This window comes from Phalacrocorax carbo, chromosome 9 (assembly GCF_963921805.1).
Source record: "Phalacrocorax carbo chromosome 9, bPhaCar2.1, whole genome shotgun sequence".
NCBI classification, from domain to species: domain Eukaryota; kingdom Metazoa; phylum Chordata; class Aves; order Suliformes; family Phalacrocoracidae; genus Phalacrocorax; species Phalacrocorax carbo.
Window position 1 is genome coordinate 8,162,530 of NC_087521.1, and position 26,282 is coordinate 8,188,811.

General features: G+C 39.1%; 1 protein-coding gene across 1 annotated transcript; it reads left to right on the forward strand.

Moving 5' to 3' along the window:
* The first annotated feature begins 406 nt into the window (after positions 1–406).
* COCH (cochlin) lies at positions 407–25,616 on the forward strand. The gene is made up of 11 exons (XM_064460193.1): positions 407–576; positions 657–701; positions 6,367–6,523; positions 15,764–15,897; positions 17,105–17,167; positions 18,029–18,073; positions 18,158–18,305; positions 20,068–20,171; positions 21,010–21,236; positions 22,671–23,187; positions 23,943–25,616. Exons 1-11 carry the CDS (start codon positions 552–554, stop codon positions 24,116–24,118), a joined length of 1,641 nt encoding a protein of 546 aa, XP_064316263.1. The 5' UTR covers positions 407–551; the 3' UTR covers positions 24,119–25,616.
* The last annotated feature ends 666 nt before the right edge of the window (positions 25,617–26,282 follow it).

The following is a 26,282-nucleotide window of genomic DNA, read 5'->3' on the forward strand; positions in this document are numbered from 1 at the left end:
AAATTCCCCAGTTCTCTCTTTCGCAGCGCCCCGCGGGACGAGCTGAGAGCACGGCCGGGCTGCGGAGCCGCCGGGGTGGGTGGGGCGGAGCGGCCGGGATGCCCCCGGCTTTCCCTCGGGAGGAAGGGTCGGAAGGCAAAGCGCCGCGGCCAGGCATGGGAAAGCCCTCCCGTGCGGGGCCGGGCGGCAGGCGGCACCGGGGAGGGGGCGAGCGGCGCATCCCGGCTGCTGGAGGCGGCGTCGGGGCGCCGGTCCCGGGAGTCCGGGCTGTGCCCAGGTGGAGGGAGCGGGCGGGGGGCGCCGTGGGGGAGGGACGGCAGCACCTGCGGGCCTGGCCGGGCGGCGGGGCCGCCCAGCCCCGCGTCCGCCCCCGCCCCAGTGCTCATGCGCCCCGGGACGGGTTTAAAGCGGGCGCGGCGGCCGCCGCTGGCTGCGCAGTTCCGCGGAGGTGCTGGAGCAGGGCGGAGGGGACGGACGGCTGGCTGTGGGGCTCTGCTTTCCTTTCTCGCCTCCGGTCCCGGTTCCCCGGGGTGCGGGCGCGCCCCGCCGCCATGTGGCTGGCCCCCCTTCTCCTCGGTGAGTACCGCGGGGAGCGGCTCGGGGTCGGCGGGACGGGCGCGGAGCATCGCCCCGACCCGCTCCCTGTCTCTTCGCAGGCGTCTTCCTGCTCTCCGGCCCCGTCGGCGGGAGCGATGGCTCGGGTGAGTTGGTCGCCTTCCTCCCTCCGCTCCCACGCGGGGTTTTCCCCCTCGGCCCGGCCCACCCCGCCGGAGGCGGCGGCGCCCGGGGCCGCCCGGCCGCGGGTCCCGGCTCGGCGCTTCTCCGCGGCGGGACGCGCCGGGAGCCCCCGCGGGGCGTGGGGGACGCCGCGGACGGGCCGCTCCGCCCCGGGGCCGCTGCCGGTAGGGGGGGGCTGCCGGGGGCCGGCCGGGCCCTCCGGGGGAGGCTGCCGAGGGGCACGGAGGATGCCTGGGAACGCTTCCAAACGGAGTGACCCTCAGGTTGAAGAAGAGCAGTGGTGACAAGTGTCCCCACCGAGGAGCGCGTTGAGGGCGAGAGTGAGTGGGAGTGTGTTGTGTGTTATAAAGGCACTCACGCAGTGCTTGGCAATTTGAGGATCTCCGGCATGTTTTTTGACCATGGAATTAATTTAAAACTCTCTAAGCCTGCCCGGCAACTATTTTGACCTGGAAAGCAAAAGAACGTACTTGCGATGTCTAGCAGGGCAGGGGCTGCCTGTTGCCCAGTGTCCCGTCAGACCACATCCCTGCTGCTGGAGAGCTGGCTCTCCTGGAGCCAGAGTCAATCCATGGGAAGCAGGAGCCAGATGAAGCAGTTGGAGAAAAAATGTGGCAGAAGAACGCAAGCGGTTTGCCTGCCCTGTCCTGCGGAGCCCTTCACCAAGGGAGGGCAGGAGCTTCCAGAAGGATGTGTTTCCAGACGCAGGCCTGGCCTGCAGAAGGTAAGTGGCCTCAAGCTTTCCTGAATAGTTGCTCAGGATTTCACAGTCATTAGGAAGCAGGATTTGCTGCTCATCTTGTATTCAGTCAAGCATTTGGAAAATTCTTTTGTGCCAAACTGATAATAGCTATATGTCACCAGACTGCTATGGCTAAAAAAGGAAGGGAAAAAATGCACAGCAATAGAAAACCTCCTCCAACCCCAATTCCTTTCCTTTTTATTTTACAGGTGCATTACAGATGAAGTGCTGACAGTCTGTCAGGAAACAAGTGAAAAGTTTTCTGTAATGCTTCCTCCCACATTTGGAGAAGAACCTTCAGATTACAGCAGTTATCTGGAACCAGTTAAAATAACTTAAGGGAATATTGGCAAAATGGAATAATGGTACCAGGATGTGTTTGTAATATAAAATGAACAGTTACTGTAAGGTGTTGTCTCTTGCCATTATTCTGAGCTGAAATTCAGCAGCATTTGGTTATTGAACTAGAAGCTTGCAGGAATGTTTATAAAAGTGCTCAAGTTCTGTTGTTCAAAGTAATGAAAGAACATTAGTTTCCTCAAAAGTCTACTGTACTTAGGTCACAACTACTCAGAGATCTCAAAGGATCTTAAACCTTTCCTTATACTCGCCCTGAAATGCATACAAATATTACCAAGTTCAACAGTTCTGGTTACCATATGCAGGGCTGTATGGGTGGGTGAACATTGGCATGTGATGGTAAGTGACCTTAAGTTGATCAGAAAATGGTGAGTCTCGGATTGAAATGAATGATATAGTCCTGACTACATTTGAAAAATCCTATTGCCCTTGTCCAGATCAGGGTATGTACTTAAGATTACATTAATACACAATCTATAAACATGTTTTCCAAAATACATACTAGTACAACTATACTTGTTTATATCTTTTTTTAGTATGGGTAAGGTTTGTGGGAGTATTCCTTGCATAAGATATAAAAAGTAGGCTTTTTTGAATCCTCAAGAAAAAAAGACTTCAAATCTTCCTGTTTTGCAAAGAAACAATACTAAATACTGAAAGGAATAAGAAGCATAATAGGGATGTACTTCTCTCTTTTTATGACTCATAAAGCTATGCTCTTGGGAATCCCTAATGTTTTTGTAATACTACAAAAACATAACATGCAAAAACATATGTAATACATAGGGATTTTTCTTCCCTTTACATAAACAAGCTCTGCTTTCCCAAAGCAATGCATGGAAACTTCAAGACTAGAAAAGCTCAGATTTTGGCTATTGATTTTGTTTTTCTGGAGTCTCTTAGTGACTCCTGTGAAAAATTGAAAACTTTTATAGACGGGCATAAAAAACCAGCTATTCAGGGCAAATCAGAGTACATGGGATGAGGCACCAAAAGATGGAAACTGATGAATGATTGAAAGCTTGGTTTTTGGCTGGATGTTTTAGGACAGAAGTAAGCCTTTGCTTTTTTCTTTTTTAGGTCAATAGTGATGGAGGACATTCATACCTATATTTAGATGCAGCTTAAATCAAGAAGAAATACAGTTTCTTCATGCTTTGTTTTAATGGTGTACAATGATGTAGCATGTTTCTGTGAGGCTTAGAGTGTGTGTTTTGACGGAATGGGATGATGGTCACTTTATTACAGTTCTGAAGGCCTAATTTTATATCACATAATGTATGTCTCTGATCTTCATCAGAGTCCAGCATGCGTAGGAGTCTAGAACTGAGTAATTTCCTGGAAATGACAAGCTTATTTTTCCTTCTTCCAAAAATACATGGCTTTAGAATATTGGATCACATAAGTATCCAGAGAAATGCCTCCACTGTTACTGCTCTTGCATTCTTAAATTCTAGTGATTAAAACATATGGGGTTTATCTCATTTTCTTTTTATATATATATTTATGGGTCTTTGGCAGTTTCTTCTATGATGAGGTATCTTGGATAGACTAAGAAAAACAGCCACCTTCAATTTTAATAGTAATATCACATATGAAATTTGGGAGAATGATTAGTATGTAAGCTGGCAAAGAACTATACTATATTAACTAGTATTCAAACCTGATTAATACATTTTCCTGTTTGCAACTGAATACTTGCAATTTTATGGGTTGGATAGCTGATGATGCATTAACTAACAGGGAAGAACAAACAAAATCCACTGCAGAGCTGATATTGTAAGTCTTAACTTTGCTACCCAGTACTTCTCATTCTGACATGGCACCTAACATTCCTAATGTTAGTCTCAGTTATAGAATTATAGCTTATATAAAACCAAAGTGAAATTGTTGCTTTTTAATTATCAGCATCAGTACTTTGAAGGGTGTGGGGTTTTTTAACCCGTGCTGATCCAGCTAAGGTACAAATTGCTGAAGCCCCTAGCTACAGTATGTCAGCTCTTCAGTTCACACAGCAGCAACTTGCTTCCTTCCCTCGGAAGCCCCCCTCTCATGGAGTAGACAAGGATCATGACAGTCTTTAGGCTGCCAGTACCTAAAAAATCCCATGGCTGGGCTAAAATGGATTTCTGTCTTCATAGCCAGGGAAAACACAGCAACATATTTTTCCTCCCATCTTCTGTGCTATGTAAAATGTTAGTCTGACATAGGACTGTAATTAGTCAGTACCTGGTACTGAGGGAAATGCAGATCTCCAAGTGATAAAGGGTTCATTAACCAGACATGTCTGATTATTTTTGCATGCACAGCCTGCGAAGGATTCCAGTCAAGTGCAGTACACTAGAAATGACAGGTATTAAAACTTGCTGTGGCGTCTTTACTTTTAGAGGCTGGAAAAAATGTTGCAGGGTGCATAGTGCAAGCAGTACTGTGCAAGTAGAAACTACCAGTGATGTTCACTGCAGTGATTCCTCCAAGGATATCCAGCCTTCCAGCTGCCAATTTATTCTGCTGGTCTTGCTAGTAGTTGTTCGGTGGGTATTACTTGATTAGTGTCCAGTAATTAGTTAACACGCTTGTAGAACTTTCATGAAAGTATAAGGGGACTCAAACAGCAAAGCAAATTTACTGTTTTTAATGTGCTAATAATATAGCACTTTTAACAATGAACACATGGAGCTTCTAGGTATAAGCATGGTGATTCTGCTTGGTTTTTCAGACTTCTGTTTTTAAGGCAAATGTATAAGGCTAAACACGGAGAGGGGTGAGTAGGTAAGATTGGAAGTCTTAAAATAAGCTTCTTTCTTAGGATGCTTGATAATCAGATTAAATCAGTTTACACTATCTTGCTAGGTAGATAGCTTTTGTTATCTTGAAGGGAAAAATGAAGTATTTACTGCTTTCTTTTTTCTTACTCTGGACTATAGACATAGCATATTTAAGTTGCATCTTTGTGCTGATAAACATCACATCTTTGTGAAAAATCTTTGCTGCTTAGGTAGCTTAACATAATTTCAGTACAGCATTAACGAAGATTACATATACTTAAGATTAAAACTACATGTATGGTCTATGAACATGTGTTTGACTTATGCAGCCAGAATGAACAGACACAATTCCCTGTGCAGCTCTGGGTGTAACTGTTCTGCTTTTCAGCTCTAAAGTCAGTGGGATTAGCAGGAGGTATGATATTTTCCATCTGCTGATGAGGAACAGCGTATGCCCAAAGTAATTTCAAATACAAGCAGTTTATGTTGCGGTCTGTAAAACTCTAGGGTAAGAGTAGAAAGAGTGGGCAGGGAAGCAGGTGAGAGACAGATCACTGATCCCTGAAACATACTCTCTTTGGGATATAATGCTGTGGTATATGCACTGATACATTGGCCAGCCTCTATCAGCTCCCATCTTAGTATTCTGAAAAGTAATACTCCAAGTACATATAAAGGGTTCTTGAACCTTCTAGTGCTCAGCAAGGGCAAGATGTGCTCTTAGGAAGTTCAGAATAAATATCCAATCATGATACTTAAAATGCTGAATTGATGTTGATGTAAGCCAAAGCCCTAATTTGGTGTGCTACCAGACCAGCTGCATGTGCTCTCCTGTGTACTAGAAGGATGGTAGTAGGTATCCAAGATAATGACATCTAAGTTTCTGAAAGAGAAAGCATCAATTTGCCAAGCAAAGTTATATACTGGTGTAAATCTGTGTCTGCATACCTACATTGCACCCATACAAGCACAGTGAAAGCTTAATGATGGTAATCTGAGGAGCAACTTCTGAGGAAAAAAAAAGGCAGAGTTCTGTGAAATGTGTATGCCTCAGCTGAATAACTTCTGTCTCACTGGGTAAATCTGATGGTCCTTTGCAGAATGATGATGATGTAAACTTCACTGCAATGAATTGATATGAATGTTCTAGATGTTACTATATTACTAGAGCCAGGAGATATTTTTTTTTCACTGGCTTCAGTAGGATTCATTGCAGAGGCTAAGGGAAATGCTCCTGTCAACTTACTTCACGAATGCTATAGGGAGAAGATTCAGAGTTTCCCAAGTGATTCTTAGATGTCTTATGGCTGGAGATGACTGGGGGGGTGTCAGTCATTTAACTTTTGGAGAGTGCTGCTCATTCCTGTGTTCCACCAGCCCTCGAAGGTCTTCTCTGTACCCTTCTATCTCTGCAGTAAACTTAAAGCTGTGAATTGCTTTTCCTCCTGTAATATTCCTTGGATATTATTGTAATGTTTTAGTATTGCTTGCCTTTTTTTTACCCTTTCCACCTTTTCTGCTGCTTCTTTCCCATAAGTGATTTAGAAGTGTGTTCTTCCTTGTCATAACTGTTCATTTGTAAGCTCCAAAGATGTCTTTATAGACATACTGGAGCATAAGATGAGACATGGTACCTAATGTCAAATTCAGACATTGCTTTAAGCTTGGAAATTGGAGAGATTTAAAAAAAAACCCAAACCAAAAAACAACAAACCCATAAGATCTTCAGGTCACAGGTATTTCTGTTTTTTTCTTTAGCTTCCACTGCTGTTACGTGCTTTACAAGAGGACTTGACCTTAGAAAGGAGACAGAAGATGTCCTTTGCCCAGCAAACTGTCCTCTGTGGCAATTTTATGTCTTTGGGGATGGAGTTTATGCCTCTCTTTCCAGTGTCTGCGGAGCTGCCATACACAGGTAAGTCAGATGATTGCTAATCAATGTGTTAAGCAAGTTTATACAGTCTTGCCACACTTCTAGCCTTTTGATGCCATCATACTAAGTCTCCTTCTGGACTTCAGGAGTCCTATTAACTCAATAGGAATGTCATTAGCAGGAGAGAGAACAGGGAAGAAGAGAATGGCTGGGTGGTTTGCAAGTTATGAGTTGCATTTAAGAGTTCCTGAAAACTGCTTTCACTTTCTCTGAAAATGGCACAGCAGCAGACGGACTTTCACTGTAAGATTACTTGTGTGTCAGGTTTTTTTTCCTGAAATTGTTGAAATCACTTTAAGCTCCTGTGCCAACAGACCTACCCGTGGTTTGGCTGAATTTGGTCCATAGACTATTACTTCTAATCAGTGTTACTGTTTTTTGTTACAGCAGTTCTTTTCTGACAGTTGCTTGCTGGGTGTTAGTCTACTTAATGATCTCTTAATTAGACTAGTATCTAGCTGAATTCACTTCTGTATCAAATGGAAATGAAAGACTAAAAAATATCCAGATAACCCATGTTAAATAGATGTCATTAGGAAAGGAATAATAATTCCCCAGGGGAAGGAAAATGGGCTAGCAGATTTCTAATTGAGGTTATCTGGAGATTTTTGGGGGGTTGGGTTTTTTGGGGAAGGGCAAAGAATTCCTTATTTGCAAGGTAAAATTGCTCTTGGATCAATTTTTAATGATGAAGTGTTGGACAAAACCAGCTGGAGACAGTGAGATCTATTTCAGATGCCTGTGGAAGCCAGACTGATTCCTGACTGTCAGTCTACAGGGAGTTTCAGACTTTGATTTTAATACTTTGAGAAAGCTTTTGGCTATTAAAGGAGGATTTTTAAGTTCATACATTAAGTGGCTGTACAACATACTTGTTCACTTGGACCTTTCACAGTATGCTTCCTACCACAAAGTAGATTTGAAACTTTGTAAGGTGTTATGACTCTTAAGATAGGACTGACATTTCAGCAACAGAAATTTGGATTAGAGATTAGACACAAATTAGAAAGTTGGATTAACAACAAGGACAGAGAATAGATGGCCTGGGATATTATAGGAACTGCAATAGACAGTGCAGTTTCCAAAAAAGATAGCCATCCCTCTGTTTAGAATGACTAAATAACGATAATTGATCCTATCCTGAAACAAAAATAGAGACTAGATCATTCTGCCCAAATTTTTCCTAATTTCTGAGAATTCCATATTTAAATACTATGAGCATATAATCTAAATTACTTGGGTTTCAAGAGGTCCTCTTAACACAAATCATTATGTTGAGGTATCATACTCTCTTAGAGACCTTTTTGAATGTCCTATTCCTATGAATGAGATTTCACTATCATCTGTGGATTACAACATAAGTTATCCAGAACCACTTTGATCATCACTGGACTGCTTAAAACTAGTTTTATTTAGCTGCTAGGTATGTTCATGTTAACATAAACTACAGTTAAAACAAACAAAAAAAATCACACCATCTTACCTTGCAGAAAGGCTGAAACTGTTCTTAAAAGCTTAAGTGAAACAAAGTGTTTAAGAGAAATGGGGGAATAGTGTCAATCTTTTTTTTATCTCTAAGCAACAGAAAGAAAATCTTTCAGAATATATTGGTATGACGCTCAACTCTATCAGTATTTTTTATTTTAAAAACTAACATTTTACAAAGAAATAAATAGAAGATAAAGGAGGAAAATAAAGGGGGTTTTGAGTTAATATTAATTGCTTGATACTTTAAATGCCATAAAATACATACTAAGCATTTTCAAGAATATTTAGGAGGCTATCATTACTGTACAGAAACTTATTTAAAGTGTCAATTAAAACACTATAACTTTTAACAATACTTCAAAAATTCAGGCTAGTTTTATAGTATTTAAACTCCAAAGTAAACTAAAAAGAAGTTTTTAAAAATGGGATTTAAGAGGGGGTTTTGTGTAGAAACTCAGGAACTTCTCAAATGCTATAAAGGAGACTAAGAGCTAAGGTGCTATAGGGGCAGCTAGAAAGAACTTGCGCAGTATTGTCAGGGGTCTATGTATATTTGATTTTAAAGCTTAAGAGTTAGTTTCAAAGATAATTACATGTCTCCATGTGTGTTTTATTGCTAGAACAGGCTTCCTTTTAATCCTTCTGTAAAGACTGAATGCCTCTCCATTCAGTGTGCTTTAACTGTCTTCATGAGTGTTTAAAAAAGAAAAAAGTTAAACTACAGGTCTTCAGTTTTCCTAGTTTAGGTATATGTACAAAAAGTTTGTGAAAATATGTGGATGTGGTGGTGTGTTTGCCTTTTTGTTTTTTTTTTTTAAAAAAGGTTATGTAGGAAGACTAAGACTTCTTCCCATTGTCTTTTTTCTAAGACAACATTTGTATTTAGTCATGTAGCCATTTATTTTAACATTCCATTTCTTTACTGGCTGCCAAAGATGTCTTTACTTAAAGAGAAGGGGGAAAAGCTCTTGCTGTCAAGGTGTTTTTCCAAAGGGATTGAAGATTTAAGTGTGTTAAGTTGTAAAAGTTCTGAATAAGTTCAGCAAGGCAGTGGTCTTGAACATCCCATGCTAGTAGCAACTGACTGGGTTAGAGAAGTCGCACCAAGAAAGCTGGCGGGGCTTGGTTCTGTCACAGCTGGGAAATACTTTACAAAAGGAACAGGTACAAGAAATGGAAAATGTAGACTTCTTTTCAAGATTTGCATAGTTTTCTCCTATATAATAAAGCACAGGCATTTATACATCACTTAGCTTTTCACTGGAGTCTGTACCTTATAAATTATGTATATTATTGTTCTCCAGCCCAGAAGCATAGGAGTATAGAAAAAAATCCATTTTCCATACTAAGTGTTCATATAAATTATACTAATGAAATGTGCACCCATTTGTAAAGCCTGCATCTAACAACCTGTCTCCACAGACCTTGTGAGAACAAGGGCTCTAACAGCAATGAAGGGATTAAAATACACTTGTCCTAATCTGTGTCTTTCAGTAAGGCTGTAAATTAGGAATGTTCAAGTCTTCTGAGTATGATAAGCTGTAGTAAAGCATTTTAAAGAGCAGAATATAGGTAAAAATCTTATATTTAGGAGAACCGCTGGTTTTTGAAGACTACCTTTAAGTTGGGGGCTATTAGTGCTGTTGGCCTTTCATACTCAAACACAATTTGCTACATTAGAACGTTGTGTTGGTTTTGTTGCACCTAATAGCAGCCATGAATACTAGTGCTGGTAAAGGACTGAATGGGGGAAAGGAAGTGGCTGTTTAGTTCTCAGCTAATTTCAGTGCAGGCTGCAACATCCAACAAAAACATACAAAATACTTGCTCCTTCTTGTTCCGTGTTGTAATGGCTAAACTATATTGATGTCCAAGTAACTCCAAGAAGGTATTGCTAACAGGTAATCACTGTAACTTGCTGTTATTGTGATGTTGCTAGATATGTGCTTTGAGAATTTTGTAAATTTCTCCCAAATAACTGGAACAACTACATGTAGTTTAAAACTAGGTATACCCTACATGACATTGCACAGTGAGTGCAACATAGCTCTATACCTTAAGCACTGTTGAGTACCAGGCCTGTGCCACTACAATGACTGTTGCTGTTATCTTATAGAAAGCACAGTCAGACAACTATCCACTGTTTCAAGAAGCATCAGTCTTGGTAGCAGTGCTTTTCATTTTTAAACTGAAAATGATTGTGTGAGCATGGGTCTGTTCCCCCCTCCACATACGCTCCAATTTGTGTGCCAGGTCCAAACTGAGGCATGATTCCTTAATTTTATAGAAACCAAGTAATGCTTATTGCTATGAGTAGTTCCATTACTGTGAGGCAATTATTAACACAAGAAAATACTATATCATGCATGTAAGGAGTTTAGAAGAATTCAGCTATGAATAATTCTGTATACTACAGATGAAAAAGCTTTCTGCCTCTCTTACTTTGTTATATTTGGCCTTTCTTCCTCCCCTTTCTCTCCTTCTTTTATGTGTAATTACACTCAGGAAGCAGAATATTTATTTAATGTTGTTCTCTTTCTGGGCAGAAGAATAAAAGATTTATTTGTTGGGGGAAGAATGAAGAACCTCCTACCAGGCTGACACTATGTAGGCATGAAGAATTGAGTTAAATCTACCACTGAGTGATTAATTGGATTAATAATCAGAAGGTCAAATGAAGGACTAGGTTCTCAGCTTGAGCAGTTCCATTCTAGTGCCAATTCCACTAAATGGAGACCTAGCCCAATGTGGTAGTGTTTAGATGCTAAATAAGCATGTAAAGCTTTTCCTAACCTTCCTAAATAGTCACTAGGGTGGAACCATTTCCAATTAAATATCAGGGTCCCAGAATTAGTGTAACAAAAGCATATCATGGTATTACCAAGCTGGCTACAAAGTGACCACACACACAGATGATGGCCCTTGAGCTGCCCTAGTGTTCGCTAGGATGTAGACGAAAAGGTTGTCTGGCCAGAGGGATTTCTGAGCAGCTGTAGATCCCCTGGGAAACTTTGGTACAGTGCCTGCTTCTGCTGCTGAGCCTTTTCTCCTGCCAAAAGCGATAGGGGTGCAGAGGAGGCAGAAAAAGCACAACCTAGGGGCCAGAGGATGCTGGCGTGAGACCCTGAGCGGCTCTGTCTCAGTGACTGAAGGCAATCAGGCAGCAGTAGGAGGCTGCATTTTGGAGAAGGGGAGGATGCTCGTTGGAGCCATGGAGAAAGGCAGATAATGTGCAAGGAATTTGGGGCAGCTGCTGATAGTAGGAAGGGAAGATGGGAATTCAGCTAATTCAGCTGTCTTGTCTTAAGTCTGTGAGGATTACTTTTTGTCCAAGGGCCCTGTAGGAGATGCCAGCTGGTATCACAGCCAGCACTCCATTAGCAATGGGAACAGGAACTTTCGGGTCAAAATTATGCTCTTAAGTAGGATGGCAGGCCTTCATCTTCCTGCTCTCTCCTGTCTGCTGAAAAAGCAGCCTACCTATAAATGTATATGATAAGCCTAATGATTAGCATAAAAACATACTACGAGTTTCTGAGAAACATTTTGCTTCTGGAAGACTAAATCAGCTCAATATGTACTTCTAACAGCCCAGTTGCAGTGCTGCTGCCCTTGGGCTTGGGACCTTTTCTTGGCATAGAACATATAGTCTATGTGCAAATCTATTTCTCTTCACTCTAACACTATTATACAGTAAGAGGGGAAAAAACAATCTATTTCACTGAAAATTTTTCATTATCTTTAGACAATTTTATCTGGCTGATCCTTACCTTACACTTGGAACTAAGCCTAATTAAGGGAATAGCTACTTGGCTTCATCTCCAACATTTTTAAACAAGTCAACAGTTTATAAGCATGCTGCAAAAAGTGCTCTCTCCATCAGCCAAATCTGCCCGCACTCTTACAAATTCTAAGAAACAACGGAAAATTTACCCAGAGGAAAGAGACTTTCATCTGGTGAAAATCTTGTGTTTCTTCTTTTAACAGGAGATGGTATTCCAGCTTTCTATTGCAAAGATTATTGACTGCAGTTACATCTATAAAGGTCATCTACTGTAGCTGGAAGAGTCTCTTTGTGGGCTAAGCATCAGCTTTGATGTGCAGGCTCCTTGAAAAACACATTCAAATTTGTGCGGAGCTGGCTTGCCTTTGCTCCTCTTTTCTGAGGGTGCAGAATAAACAGTTCTTGCAATCTGAGGAGGTGCATGAGGCTCTAAAAAGCTTCAATCCCATCTGCTTGTTTATCTCAATTCAGATTTCTAAGTATGTTTTACATTAAATTCCTATCCTTCATTAGGCCATCCTATATCTTCTGCTGCCCTTGGCCAGTATGCTGTCTTCCTTGAGCTAGTGTGCTCTGAGGTACTGGATTGCTTCCTCATGTATCTGCTTTTCCATTTAATTTGTGTACATTTTTGAGTGAAAAATACCATTTAGAGATAAATTATAATATGTTATTAACAGTGAAACTAGGCAAGAGAATGGACTGGGAGCTTTTATATAAAAGTTGCCATCAAGCAGCCCTGGCAGTAGCATGAAACACAGCGAGTAAGGACATGAAAGCTGTTCCTGGAAAATCTGCAGTGTTCCAGTTTAATCAAAACAGCCATGGCATGGAAGTCAATCGCACAGGAGCAGAGAACAGTAGTGAAAATCAAAGCAGATTGTAATGGCATAAATCATTCTGAGGAAACGCATGGGCATTTCTTCACTGTTTAAATTCCACTGCAGATCAACACAAGATGAATCTCACTTTTAAAATCAGTCTTAAAAGGCTGTGGAAAGAAACTTGCCAATCTGATTCAGAATACAAAGGCAGGCTGACAATATGGTTTATTCCATTTCAGCATATAGAAGCATACATTCTGAGTAAGCTTTGCTGGAAGAAATATCCCAAGTAAAACCAATGAAATTGTAAAACATGTTAACAGTTGTTAATTTACCTACAGAACAAAATGGCAAGAAAAGAGGAATAATTGTCAGACAGATGTAGTTCATGTTATATTCACACCTAATATCAGCCCCCCCACCTGCATTAAAAATAGCAGACCTGTTATATGGAAATAGTGTATCCTCAGAAGGCAGTCTAGGCTTTTGACTTTTGATGAAATGCAGAATGAAATGTTTTAAATAAATAGACAAGGAGCAAATCTACTCTGGTTTCAGTGGAGAGCTTCCAAATCTGATGGAGACTGTCTAGATCCACCCTCCCCACACCCTGAATGATTACATGGAGATCAAAGTGAAAAGGCCAATAGAAAAAAAGTGGTCACCCTATGACTAAAATAAGCTTCCAGGGATAATTCTTGGGCTGAGCTTTCATTATGGATGTGTTCTTGAATTTAAATCAGCCAGTGCTCAAAGTTGCAAGTCCACAGCAAAGCAAGGGGGAAGAGATACTAAGCTCTCCTAGAAGCTAACCTGGGCATAGATCAGGTATGCTGATGCAAGCCCAAAGTAGCTTCACTAAAATTGCAAGTATAAACTTAAACTAGGAACTGTTCCAATTAAACACAATATAGTCTATTTCTGACACACAGTTCCTTATCCACTAAGACTGAAACACTAGTGAAGGCTTGAATGCCAAAGAGAAACAGGTACTGGAGAAGAAAATTATGTTCTAATTAGACTGAAATATTCTAAATACATTAATATGTTTATTTTTCCCAAAACTAATTTTACCTTACTGAATTTTCCTGTCCTTTAAAAATAACCAATTAGAGGCTCTGGTCTGATTTTTTTTCTCGCTGTTTTTTAAAGAACTGTAAAGTGCTGTTTGTATTTGCCAACTTTATAATCAGATTTTAAACTTATTCAGGCTAACTCTGCTAAAGCTCCTCTGTCTATATACTGTATACAGTATTTCCTGGATAAGAAAATATCTGTATATTTTGAAACTACTATGATAATGTTCCAAGCTACAGGAATTAAATATATGTAACCACAGTTCAATTTAGAAATGCAAATCAGGTCTGTGAATGAGGAATGTATTTTAACAGCAGCCCACGATGAGATTTACATGGAAGCTACCTTTACCACAGCTACCCAGAGCTCATATTACCAGAAATACATGCAAGATTTTCTAAACTCTGGTCTTGATTATTCTACTTTCACAATGTTTTAAATCAGATTAGGCAGGGATCCCTTTTCAAGCGGGAAGCCAAACAGAGGAGAAGAGTAAACACGAAGGCACACGTTGCTGTGTTTAAGTAGTCTTGAAATGCTTGTTTGTCTCCCACGGTACTGTACCTGCCCAAGTACTACAAAGCATCAACCTTTTACTCCCTCTTAGAGAAGCTCAGTGTTGAATTTTGGCCTCTAAAAATAACCACCGTTCCTCAGCAGCACATCAAAAGAGATCTGAATGGTTCTGATGCCTGTTCTTGTCACCTGAGGTATCCAAATACAACCAACCACAACAGCCTCTCTTCTTGCAAAAACAGTGAAGTTCTCTCTCAGCTGATTTTAACCCTGAACTTTCCTAAATGCATAAATCTATTGTCCTGCTGGGTATTCACATGATCATCAGCCCATAAGCATCAGCAAGCTCTTCAAACTAGCTGTTCCCTTATTTGTCTCAGATGGCAGGACAGATCTGGTAGGCAATCTCAAAATCTGTTCATTGAGTCACGAAATGAAACTCAAGGGAAAAATGACAGTGGCCTTCTCTAAGAACTAGACTACGACCTCTAAAAACTTGTCTAGGGTCTGGGTGTTTTAGGTTCAACTCAGAAGGTTTGGAAAAATTCCTCCATAGATTTTGCTACAAGTTTTCCTGTCGTTTCTACTTTTCCGAACTAAGCCTTCTAGTAAGGAATTAAGGACTATAATAGTCTTATAATACTGAATATGACTTTATAAAATATTCTAACCAGTAAGCTTCTTGGTATTTGTTCTGGATTTTTTTTTTAATTAATCCATTGCAACTGTATATTAAGGATGCATTGCAGTATGCTTAAACTAATGAAGATAGCTATGACTTGTTAAACATTACCTAAGTATTCCAAAATCTGAAGCTGCAATTTGGTATGTTATTCTAAATCTCTGTCAGTGAAAATGACACAGTTGAATTACATGTACTGTTGATATACTATTTCCAAGTCCAGACTGAAAACAGTGTGGAGTCTTCCATGGATTGAGTTATTAACTTGCATTTTATTTATTTAATTCATTTCAGATCTCACATTTAATGTTTATTACAGGTGAATAAGAAGAATAATATGCTTTAGGCTCTGTTCTTAAAATTATCAGCAATCTGATAGCTGCTGTCTATAATTTCTGACTTCAGTCTGTAGTTGCACAACAAGTTATCCTACATATCCTTTACCACTATAAAGAGCAATTTTTCTTCCCAGTTTTCTTAGCTTTGGTCATTTTTTTTAGTTAAGTATGCTGAATTTTGTTTCAGTCACAAATATTCATGAGGCATAATGAGCTCAAATATATTTTTCTGAAGCTCTCTGCTTTAGGAATCGATACGCCATTGAACTATCACTCATCTGTGTCAGTCTGAACACTGCCAGAATTTTAGAATTTCCTGAATTTCTCTGCAGAATAGTTTCTTTTAAAAGTCTTTTCAGCAATTTATAGCTTGTTTTAGCCTGAACACAATCACCTGCCTATATGGCATCTTTTTCAGGAGGCTAGTGTCCGATGTGCTAATGATGGTATAATTGTATTGCATTTTCTTGTGATTAAAATGCCTGATTTATAAAAACTTTTTTTGTATCTTAGTGGAGTGATCACCAGTGCAGGAGGAGCTGTAAGGGTACAGACTCTCCCAGGACAGGAAAACTACCCTGCTGTAAATGCCAATGGAATCCAGTCTCAGGTGCTCACTAGATGGGCTTCGTCTTTCTCAGTGACTCGTAGGTGGATCACACTTATTATTTTGCAAACTATATTTGAAATATTAACAGTCTAGGGAACTGCTTCAGTGTTCCTGTATGCATAAACAAATGTGATTGCTATCTGAAGTGTAGTAACAAAAGTTTTCAGTTTTAACTAATTTTATTTTCATTTTTGCACAATTTCTGTAAAACACTCCTCCAGCTAGACTAGCTAGTCTGTAGCAGAAGCTGATACATAAAAATGGATCACAGTTAATTACAATATAATGACATGATAGCAGCAGTTGGTAATGAAGTTCCATGACAGTTTAAGCTGATCTAAGACAGTGCTTTGATCCTGCTGTTGCAGTCCTGTCCTCCTACTGCTTCCAGCCATATAGTTTTATCCCTTCTCTCCCCCTGCCTGCCTTTATGCAGGTGGTAGCAATTGTCAGGCCCCTCAAAAAGCTTGTGCAGCATTCCCTGCAAACAGAACACTGACTGACCTTCCAAAAACAACAATAATGGCAACTTAGACGTGATGTGGTCATTAAGTTACAGTGTGACACAGTGGTTTTTTCAGAAGTTTTTTGTCCACATAGTTGAGATACTGTGCCTGACTGTGAACTGGTTATCACACCCTGCCACTTGGGTGAGGTTAAACCACCCTCATAAAAATGTATAATGAAGTCTAGTGGTTATATATGTTGTTGTGGTTTCAAAAATATTAAAGTGTATGTGTTTTCTGGTATATTCTCTCCAAGTTTGGGAAGCAGATCTCTAATGCATTCTTATTGTTTACATAGCTAAAATTCAACCTACTATCTCCAAGATACTAGCAATCTTTGTATAGTGTACATTACAAATAGCTAAGAACTTGGAATTACAGGTGCTTTTGGTGAGGTTGTGAGTGAAATCCACTCCTCCAGACAAAGTCCTGATTGTATCTGCTAGAAATAATGTCTGCTATAGTTCAAAAACTCTCATCAGTTAGATATGCTGTAATTACTTATCAGCTGTTATTGTTTCAAATGCGGAAGCTCAAAGGAGAAGTTTATTACCTGTAAAGCAAGGAGTGCAATACTGAATTGCACCAAGGATTTGTCTAGGCCAGTGTCCTACTCAGAGAGTAGCTAATGACAGATGATGAAGATAGATTATGGGAAATATAGCAGTCTTCAAGCACTTGTAATTTCATCTTAATACATGTAAATACAGTAGATTTATTCTTCTAATATATTAACAGGTACCAAGAACACAGCACTTGAAGCAGTTGGGCGAGCAGTATCAACAGCGCGTCCTTCTACAGGTATGAGATCTCTGCAACAAGGGAAGCCTCCTGTGATAAGATGTGCTACAGCACATGAATCCCTAACTAAAATGCTGCATTTCATAGGATTTGTTTATTTTTAATGAAGAAAATATGTACAATACCTGTTCTTGCAGTATATCTTTCATCAGCAAAAAGAGGAATCAATCATTATCGAGGAGATTGATTCTGACTTCAGTAGTGTTCATGTAAACTAGGAAAAACTTGAATGAGTTTTAAAAAGTAATACAAATAACAGAAAGGAAGGAAAGCGTTCATGAGTTCATGCAATATTAATTCCTAGTAAGCGACAAAGGCAGACAATCCATTCTTTCTTACAAAACTACTCAACAGCTGAGTGCTGTCAGGTCTTATGTAGCAGAAATTCAGATGTTATGTGAATTTCTCCACAGAAAATGCTGCCAGTTAAAGGCTGGATCAGTTTTAAAGAAGGCTAGTGGTGTATGAATACTGGATTTGGATCTTGTTTGTGAATAGACCCTTTGCTTTACAGTTGAAGTCACAGTTTGCTTCCAAACCATTAAAACTGCACACCGTACAACAGGATTGCTAGCTGAGAAATAGCACTTGGGATGGTGAGCTACAGGAACCCACCCAGCTTTCTACATTTCAGTAATCAGCTAGGCAGGTGTAGAAAGGAAGGTTAAACTGTTTCATTTGAAAAATAGTATTCTCTAAGGAGCAAAGCAGTAGTGATGCAAGTTTAATAATTAAACTGCTTGACAGTTCTTACTGCAGATAGGATGCAATTTAATTTTTGGATTCTGAGCTTTTTCTGGTTCACTTTTGGCTATTCATCTTATTGCTCTTAAATGATCCATGCTGTTTCCTTCACTGAAGGTAAAAGACCTAAGAAGCCACTTGATAAAAAGGCTGGAAACAAAGGTAGGAACCCACAGATTTAACTTTTGCAAAGCAAAATCCTGATGTTTATTTGGTGTTAAGTCTAATTATTTTGGACATTCACAGACTGTAAAGCTGATATTGCATTTCTCATTGATGGAAGTTACAACATCGGCCAACGTAGATTTAATTTGCAGAAAAACTTTGTTGGAAAAGTAGCTGTGATGTTGGGAATTGGAACAGAAGGGCCTCACGTTGGAGTTGTACAAGCCAGGTAAGAACAAATCTATACAAAATATAACTGATTAATAAGAGAAATCAATTAATAATCGCTCCCTATTTTGGCAGAACAGTATTCAATCAATAATGGTAGATTAATAACAAGAGAAAGCAAATTCGTTCTAGCTGTAGAATTGTTTGCTCTATTCTACTCTGAGATGTCCGTGTGAGAAGGCATGAAAACTTCGATCATCTTCTGCCTCTCTGATACTTGATATTTGGATAGAGAGAGCAGCTGAACTTTTCACAGCCCCTCTGCCACCGAAAGTTCTGTAGCTCATCTTAGTAAAATAGCAGAAAGCATTCTGCAAAGGAGAGACGGCTCTCTAAAAATTACAGTCACAAATGGCTATGTACATGTATAAAACAAAAAACTGCTCTTGCCAGCCTGTAGGTTACTACAGCTAATATTTTCAAACTGTAAATGGTGACTTTTTTGTTTTAAGACTATTCATACTACTATGTATGTTTGCAGGCTGCAAAACAGTCTGAGAGCCACTGCAACATCCAGTATGTCAGTAAGAGGTTTTGTGGAGCCACCACTCAGTTTGCTAGTACTCAGCAGTAGTAGTTTTCTACAGCTTAACCACTTTGGCTGCTGCTTCTGTAGCAAAGGAAGTACAAAGAAGCCCTTAACTCTCTTATTCTAAGTCAATGAAACATCTGTTAGATTAACACAGGGTTTTTGCATCGCATCTTTCATCATTAAAGTCTGTTCCTCTCCCCTGCCTTCAGGCAACTGCAGAGTAGATGTCTGCATCTGATTTAATGACCTAGGCTTGCTTTTATAGTCACTAGAAAGAATGTCCCCATGTACAGCACAAACCGCCTGAACCGCTTGCATGCCTCTTCTAGGACGTGATGAGTTCCACCCTGAAAAAATCCAGTCAGTCCCTGGTAGACATCAAAATCTAGGGGAAATGAGCCTCACTCATGCTGTCCTGGGTTTAAATAATATAATGTGAGGAGAAATTCCTGGAGAAACTGAGTAACCTGTTTGGCACCTTGAACATTCAGCTCTATATTAGAAATGAATCTTACAGGCAATAACCTTTATTTCTCAAAGTGTACCATTTTAACGGTTTTTCTGCCATGGGATCAGCACTGCAGACCAACTCTGCTTGGCACAGGGGTTCATTCTAGTGATTCTGATGCAGGATCAGGCCCTTTATTCATAGCAGCAGCTCTTTGACCTGAGGTGTTTTTCTTTCTACTCTTCATATGACAAATTTGTTTCCTGCTATAAATCAAAAGTGAAATCTGGAACTTAGTTTAGCTAAAATCTTTCATTTCTTAAATGGAGTCAGTAGCTAGTGTACCTTAAAACTTCTCAAATTATTCAAACTGTTTGCATTTTTTAGGAATTTTTTAAAAACAAGGTATTTCTCATACAAATAGCAGAAAACCTGCCAATTTTCAATTACACAAATGCAATTAGTTTAATATCTAGCATGTTCTAAGTTTTATCCTTATATATACATACAATATATACATATTTTTAATCTAATTTTTCAGCTGCTTGATAAGCATAGGAATCAATCTGTTCTACATTTACCCACCTAGCTAAATAATTCCTCTTGCTAAGGATTGTGAGAGTTCTTAAGTGAGGATCATACTCTATTTTAGGAATTAAAAGTATAAAGAAGAGCGTATATTACCAAGAACAAAATGATTCAAAGTGTATTTTAGCTTGCTAATGCCATAGTGGTATGAAAAGTGAACTACATACTTAATTACTCTGTTTTATATTTCTGCAGTGAACATCCAAAAATTGAATTCTATCTGAAAAACTTCACTGCTGCAAAAGAGGTTTTGTTTGCTATAAAGGAACTAGGGTTCAGAGGAGGCAATTCTAATACAGGTGAGTTCATACCTCCATGCAAATAGAAATTATTAATTTACATTTCCAAATACATATGTATTTTAAAATATATATAAGTATGCATATTATATGTATTCCTACACTGAAGTTCTTAAAATTCAGTTAGGCAAGAAAGTGTTTTAAATGCCACACTCATCTTAGGTTCAACATTTTTCCACTAGAACATTGCCACATCTTCCATTTCCAGAAGTTAGGGCTGCTTATTACACATTTAATGAGAGTAGATGTACAAACATCACTTCCTGCGTTTAAACGGTAATCAACTTTTCACTTGTAACAGAATATCTTGAGACAAATTCATATCTAAAAGGCTTAGCATTTAATTCTTGGTAGGTTGCTAATTAAAGAGTTAGAATAATCTTGGAATTAGTAGTAAGTAGTTGTGAAGAGATGTTTGCCAAATGAGGAAACTGAGCATTCCAAACATGTTGCATTTCACAACTTAAAAATTGATGTAGCTCCTCAACTTTCTTCCTTTCAGTTCTTGTGGCAGACACTAATATTTCTACTTCTTAATAAGAAACTAGACCTGTGGGTGAAAAAATGTTAGTGGTTTCTTCCTCAGCTTTATCTGTGGGTGGTGGGGGTTTTTTTGTGTATGTGTGTGTGGGTGGCTTGGTTTTGGCTTGTTTTGTTTTGTTTTTAACTTATGAGTCACTCAAGTTTCATTATTATAAAATTTCCTGGGACACTATTTTGCTTTTACACTGGGTTAGACCTGTAACCATAACCAAAATGCAGCACAATTTCATATAGGAAACTGGCATCAAAAGGTAATTGTATTATTTCTTCATATTCTTTTTCTGTTTAAAACTAGGGAAAGCTTTGAAGCACACAGCTCAGAAATTCTTCTCTTTAGAAAATGGAGCGCGCAAAGGAATTCCCAAGATCATTGTAGTGTTCCTAGACGGCTGGCCCTCAGATGATATAGAAGAAGCAGGCATAGTGGCCAGAGAATTTGGAGTCAATGTATTCATTGTATCTGTAGCAAAACCCACAACAGAGGAGCTGGGAATGGTACAAGACATTGGTTTTGTTGACAAAGTAAGAGAATATCATTGTATGTTTTCCAGTCATGGGTATGATTCTAGAGAATTTACTTCAAACTAAAATCTCAGTGAACAAATGCTTTTATATATATGTGTGTGTATATATATATAAATTAAAATATTCTCTCAAAAACAAACACCAGTGAAGCTATCCCTGCTTATAAGTGGTCTAAAGAATATCATTAGGAAGCCTAAAGAAACACCGTGTTTTTTTCCTGCTAAAGGGGGCTACTCAAAGGTACTGAAGTGCTGTCACTGTCCTCCCAGTTCAGAGTCTTAGCCAGGCTGTAGCTCCTGGACTTTGTAATTACATCAAGATTCTCAGAGTAGGAGATTCCCCTGTTGTAGTTACGAAACGAAACACAGATATGATATCTCCTATCCTGAAACGGCAGACAGAGGCATATCTTTCAGTACCTGCTTTATGGAGGATTATTTACTTGCTTTCACTACAAAGAGGATGGGAAAGATTGAAAAATACATGCAAATCTTGGAAGGAGAGTTTTGGGTATTGCTTTAGATGAGTTAGAGTAGGAATTCAAAGACAGATCTCTCACATGAACTTTCTAATCACTAGGTCTTTACTTACTCTCCAGTAAGAAAACCTCTGTTTTTCACAGGGGCGTTTTAGATGTTTAACTTCAGCAGAAAATTCACAGCTCAGAGAACGAGCAGAATGAAGCATTATGGCTCTGCTGCTTCCAGGTGCAAGATAGCTTGCTGCCTACCCTGGTGTTATTGCAGGAAGGTCCAACCCGTATATACTCATAGGCACAGGAAGACATGACCTCAGGTGGTTGGGGCCTGCCCTCCCTTTCTGCATTTTGATCTTAGTCAGATTAGTTATCAGCTTGGAGAGCTGATTTTAAACTTAATCCCTTTCTCAATTACATTGCACTTCACATGCATCCTATAGCAGCCAGGGGAAAAAAAAAAGAGGAAATTGTACTTTGAGTGACCTGGAGCCATATTTCTACCAAACTGTATGTCTGTGTTTATAAGACATCATAGATTTAAAAAAATAAAGTGCTTACCAAGTTAAAAGGGAAAACACAGAAGCATAAGTTTTAGTGGATAAGTAAAAATATGGAACTTTTAATCCGTTGTATATTTAGTAGCCATAACTTAGTTCACTTTCAAAAACCATAATTTCCAGTTCTTACAAATAAAGTGAAATTATTTGAAATTTCCAGAGGTCAGGGAGCAGGGTTAACTTTATTATGGAATAAAATAAGCTACATTGTAGCTTTCACCGACTTCAACTGCAGATGTTTATCCTCAATTTCTTTACAAACAAGCAAGCAAAAAACCCCCTGCAAACCCTCACCATTTCTAGTGTACCTTTGAAAGAAAATGACATATATGTATGATTATTATCCATACAACTGCTGTGTCGGTATTCACTTCTTGACTTTTTGTTTTCAAACAGGCTGTCTGTCGAAACAACGGCTTCTTCTCTTACCAAATGCCCACCTGGTTTGGTACTACCAAATACGTGAAACCTCTTGTCCAAAAATTGTGTTCGCATGAGCAGATGTTGTGTAGCAAGACATGCTACAACTCCGTCAACATCGGTTTCTTGATAGATGGTTCCAGCAGTGTTGGAGACAGCAACTTCCGCCTTGTGCTGGAGTTCATCAGCAACGTTGCAAAGGCTTTTGAGATCTCTGACATTGGTTCCAAGATTGCAGCTGTGCAGTTCACGTACGATCAGCGTACTGAGTTCGGCTTCACAGACTACACCACAAAAGAAAAGGTCCTCTCGGCTATCCGGAACATTCGCTACATGAGCGGAGGCACTGCTACTGGAGATGCCATTTCTTTCACAACCAGAAATGTGTTTGGGCCAATGAAGGATGGACCTAACAAAAATTTCCTCGTTGTTTTGACTGATGGTCAGTCTTACGATGATGTTAGAGGACCTGCTGCTGCTGCACAAAAAGCAGGTAAATGTTGTATCTTTAAAAACGGTGGAAGTTGCTTCATCCTATTTCTGTTGTATTGTAAATGTTAAGATTTTGAAGTTTTTAAATACAGCCCCAGTGAGCAAATCAAGTATCATACCTTTTTTAAACTCAACAAAATGTAAACCCCGAGGAACTGTTTTTTCCATTAAGATAAGAAAAACAGTGCTATGGAGCCAGGTATGAGCAGACTCACTCATGGCAGCTTAGTGAAAAACATACACCTGGTCTTATTTCCCTAAACAGGAGAGAAATTTGTAGATTAAAAATGCAGAGCCAAGTAATGAAGCTCCAGTCAGCAGTGCCATCCAGTACAGCATGACTGTTGCTTTCCATCATCATCTAGGAAGGAAATACGCTGTTTTGGCCAAAAAGCTGATTGGGTTGCTGATTCTTGAAATCTCTAAGCTTACACACAAACGATCCAAATTTATTTTCAAAATAATTTTGAACAGGGTTACTTGTCTTTCAAGACTGATGATGTAACTGCAACCTTCATGTGTGCCGCTACAAAAACAACTAAGACGCTAGCTCTTAAGATACCCCATATTTCCTTCAGGCTTTCTACTGAGACAAATATTCTAATTCCTCATACTTAGTAGCAAAATCTAATCATCTTTGACAGACTGCAGGTATCAAAACAATGCTTTTCTGATCCAGATTAACTCTCGGATGTAGAAATAGCTGTTTTTCTTGAATCCGTAGCAAAATGGACTTAACTTTTTTTCTTATTGTAGGAATAACAGTCTTCTCTGTTGGTGTTGCCTGGGCACCTCTGGATGATCTGAAAGACATGGCTTCTGAACCAAGAGAATCTCATACTTTCTTCACTAGGGAGTTCACAGGATTGGAGCAGATGGTTCCTGATATTATCAGAGGCATCTGTAAAGATTTTTTGGACTCTAGACAATAAAGCATAAACATGCTGTTGGCTATTACTACTTTGAAACTAAAAATCATGAAAACAAAATGGTCCCTCTAAAGTACAGATGTTTTATTCTTATGTATACTATCATAATGTAAGGGAAGGAGGAGGCTACATTTTATTTCTGTAGTCAGTCAAGGATTCTTGTGAGCTTGTTAGAAGTTGTACTTAATATTGGAATGCAGAATTTGGCCAACAGCTATTCTTTTCAGTAAGTATATAATATGCCCAAGTTTACAGCTATGCATATCATGCACTTATGGCTATCAGATATCAGCAGAGACAATAAAACAGCTCTGAACTTTCTGCTGTCACTTGCTAGATGTCCTCTTACGAGTTAAAAAGAGCGTAATTTTAAATACATGGTACTAGCTTCTGTAAGCCTTCTGTAGCTTACAATTCTGTATCTTTTCCAGAAGTTCTGCTGATAGCATAAAGTACTTTCAGTGCTTCAGTTGCACAACACCTGTTATTGGCAGGCAGTTTAAGAAAAGGTATGGCAGGTTGTCGCTCAACAGTCTATATTTACTAGTTGAGATTTTGCTATTGTGAATGATACTGCTGCGTGGTTGGCAAAGTTTACATCATAAAACATTTGACTTCTACCCACAGCTTTCTGTGGATCTGTGTTGTTTGATTCTTTTGGCACAGATTTTGAAAGGTATTTAAGGCACAGTACTTCTTTTTGAGGGTCTGGATCCTAAAATATTAGTTGATACTACTGCTTCCTACGCCAATGAAGTCAACAATGATATTCCTAATATATCTGATAACTGGATTTTTTCCTGTCTACTGTCTGTACCATCTTGAGCAGATTAAATTAGACCACACACTGGGAACTGAAGGCATTCAAATCAAAAGGTATCTCAAACCTTGAAACCTAACGGATTTATATCAGATCACATTGTTAGAAAAGAAGAGAGTAGGTAGCCATGTAGTGGGATTCAGTAGCTCACAGAATAACAACTTTTCTAATGCTAGTTAAAAATCATCTTTATAGATGAGAGGTTCACTGAGGATGAAAAAGTTTTCTTGAAAAAAGGCTTTCATTTGATCACATACCTAGTAATATGTTGATATATTTACACCTACATGCATGTCATTAAAATGATGCAATATTCATTGAATTATTCCAGATTCTGGGTGTGAATAACAGACTTAAAGTGTTCCTTAGAAAATAAAGGTTTTCACAAGTAAAATGTATAGTAAAAATCAGAACAGTACTTTTCCTATCAATCTAGGGTTTCCTTTTTTCCCTCCCCCATTATTGATTGTAAAATTCATAGTAGTTATGGAGTGGCACAGAAGGGATTGTATTCATCAGGCTTTTGTTGTGCATTTTTAATAACTTATGACTGGCTATATATTACACTAAACATGAATGGCAAAGATGCCTTGTATTTTTCTATGAATTGTTATCCTTAATTTTGTTATGTGTTTATAGATAAGAGTATTCAGCTATTGCTGTATAAATTCGTATGCAATATCAACTTTGTGCAAAAGTTTAATTCATTTAGCTTAAAATTTTTATAGAAATATATATTGCAAGAAAACTGGGACTGCTGCTATCCATTTTACTGTCCTGTAATATAAAAGTCTTTCTATGATGAACCTCATAGAGCATAGCTTGAGTAAGTTGCATGTGATGCTTCATAACTATTATCTTAAATCCCAATTTTCAAAAGTCCTAAATTATCCTCAAATAGCAAGGATACTATTTATACAAATATTTTGGTTTTAGTCAGTCAATATCAAAGTTTCAGTCATTGTTCATACTAGGTATGATAGTAGTTGAATCTTCTGAATATAAATTGCATGCTGGCTAGTAGAATCACATTTTCCCTCCCACCTTGTTTTTACTATTGCAAAGAAGGAGGCAGCTTTATTAATGTCACTTATTCATTAAGGAAAAAGCAGGTCTGGATCTCTGGGTCTCTGAAACCTGCAAAGCTAAATGTTTCCATTTCACAGGAGTGGTGATGACATGTTATTTGCACCCTCCATACAGCCCAATTACACTGAGGTAGAAAGTGGTGGGTACAGAAAATGCTTTTTTGTATGTACAAAGTTTATGCAGGCATTTGTGAGCACAGTTTTGAGCTGGAAAAAACATTGGTGGGATACAGATAAAACAATTGAGACCTGGTGAGAT

Coding starts and splice junctions, on each gene's coding strand:
- COCH (XM_064460193.1), top strand. CDS start 552: ATGTGGCTGGCCCCCCTTCTCCTCG. Junction 20,172..21,009: donor AGGAGGCAATTCTAATACAG/GTGAGTTCATAC, acceptor GTTTAAAACTAG/GGAAAGCTTTGAAGCACACA. Junction 23,188..23,942: donor TGCTGCTGCACAAAAAGCAG/GTAAATGTTGTA, acceptor TTCTTATTGTAG/GAATAACAGTCTTCTCTGTT.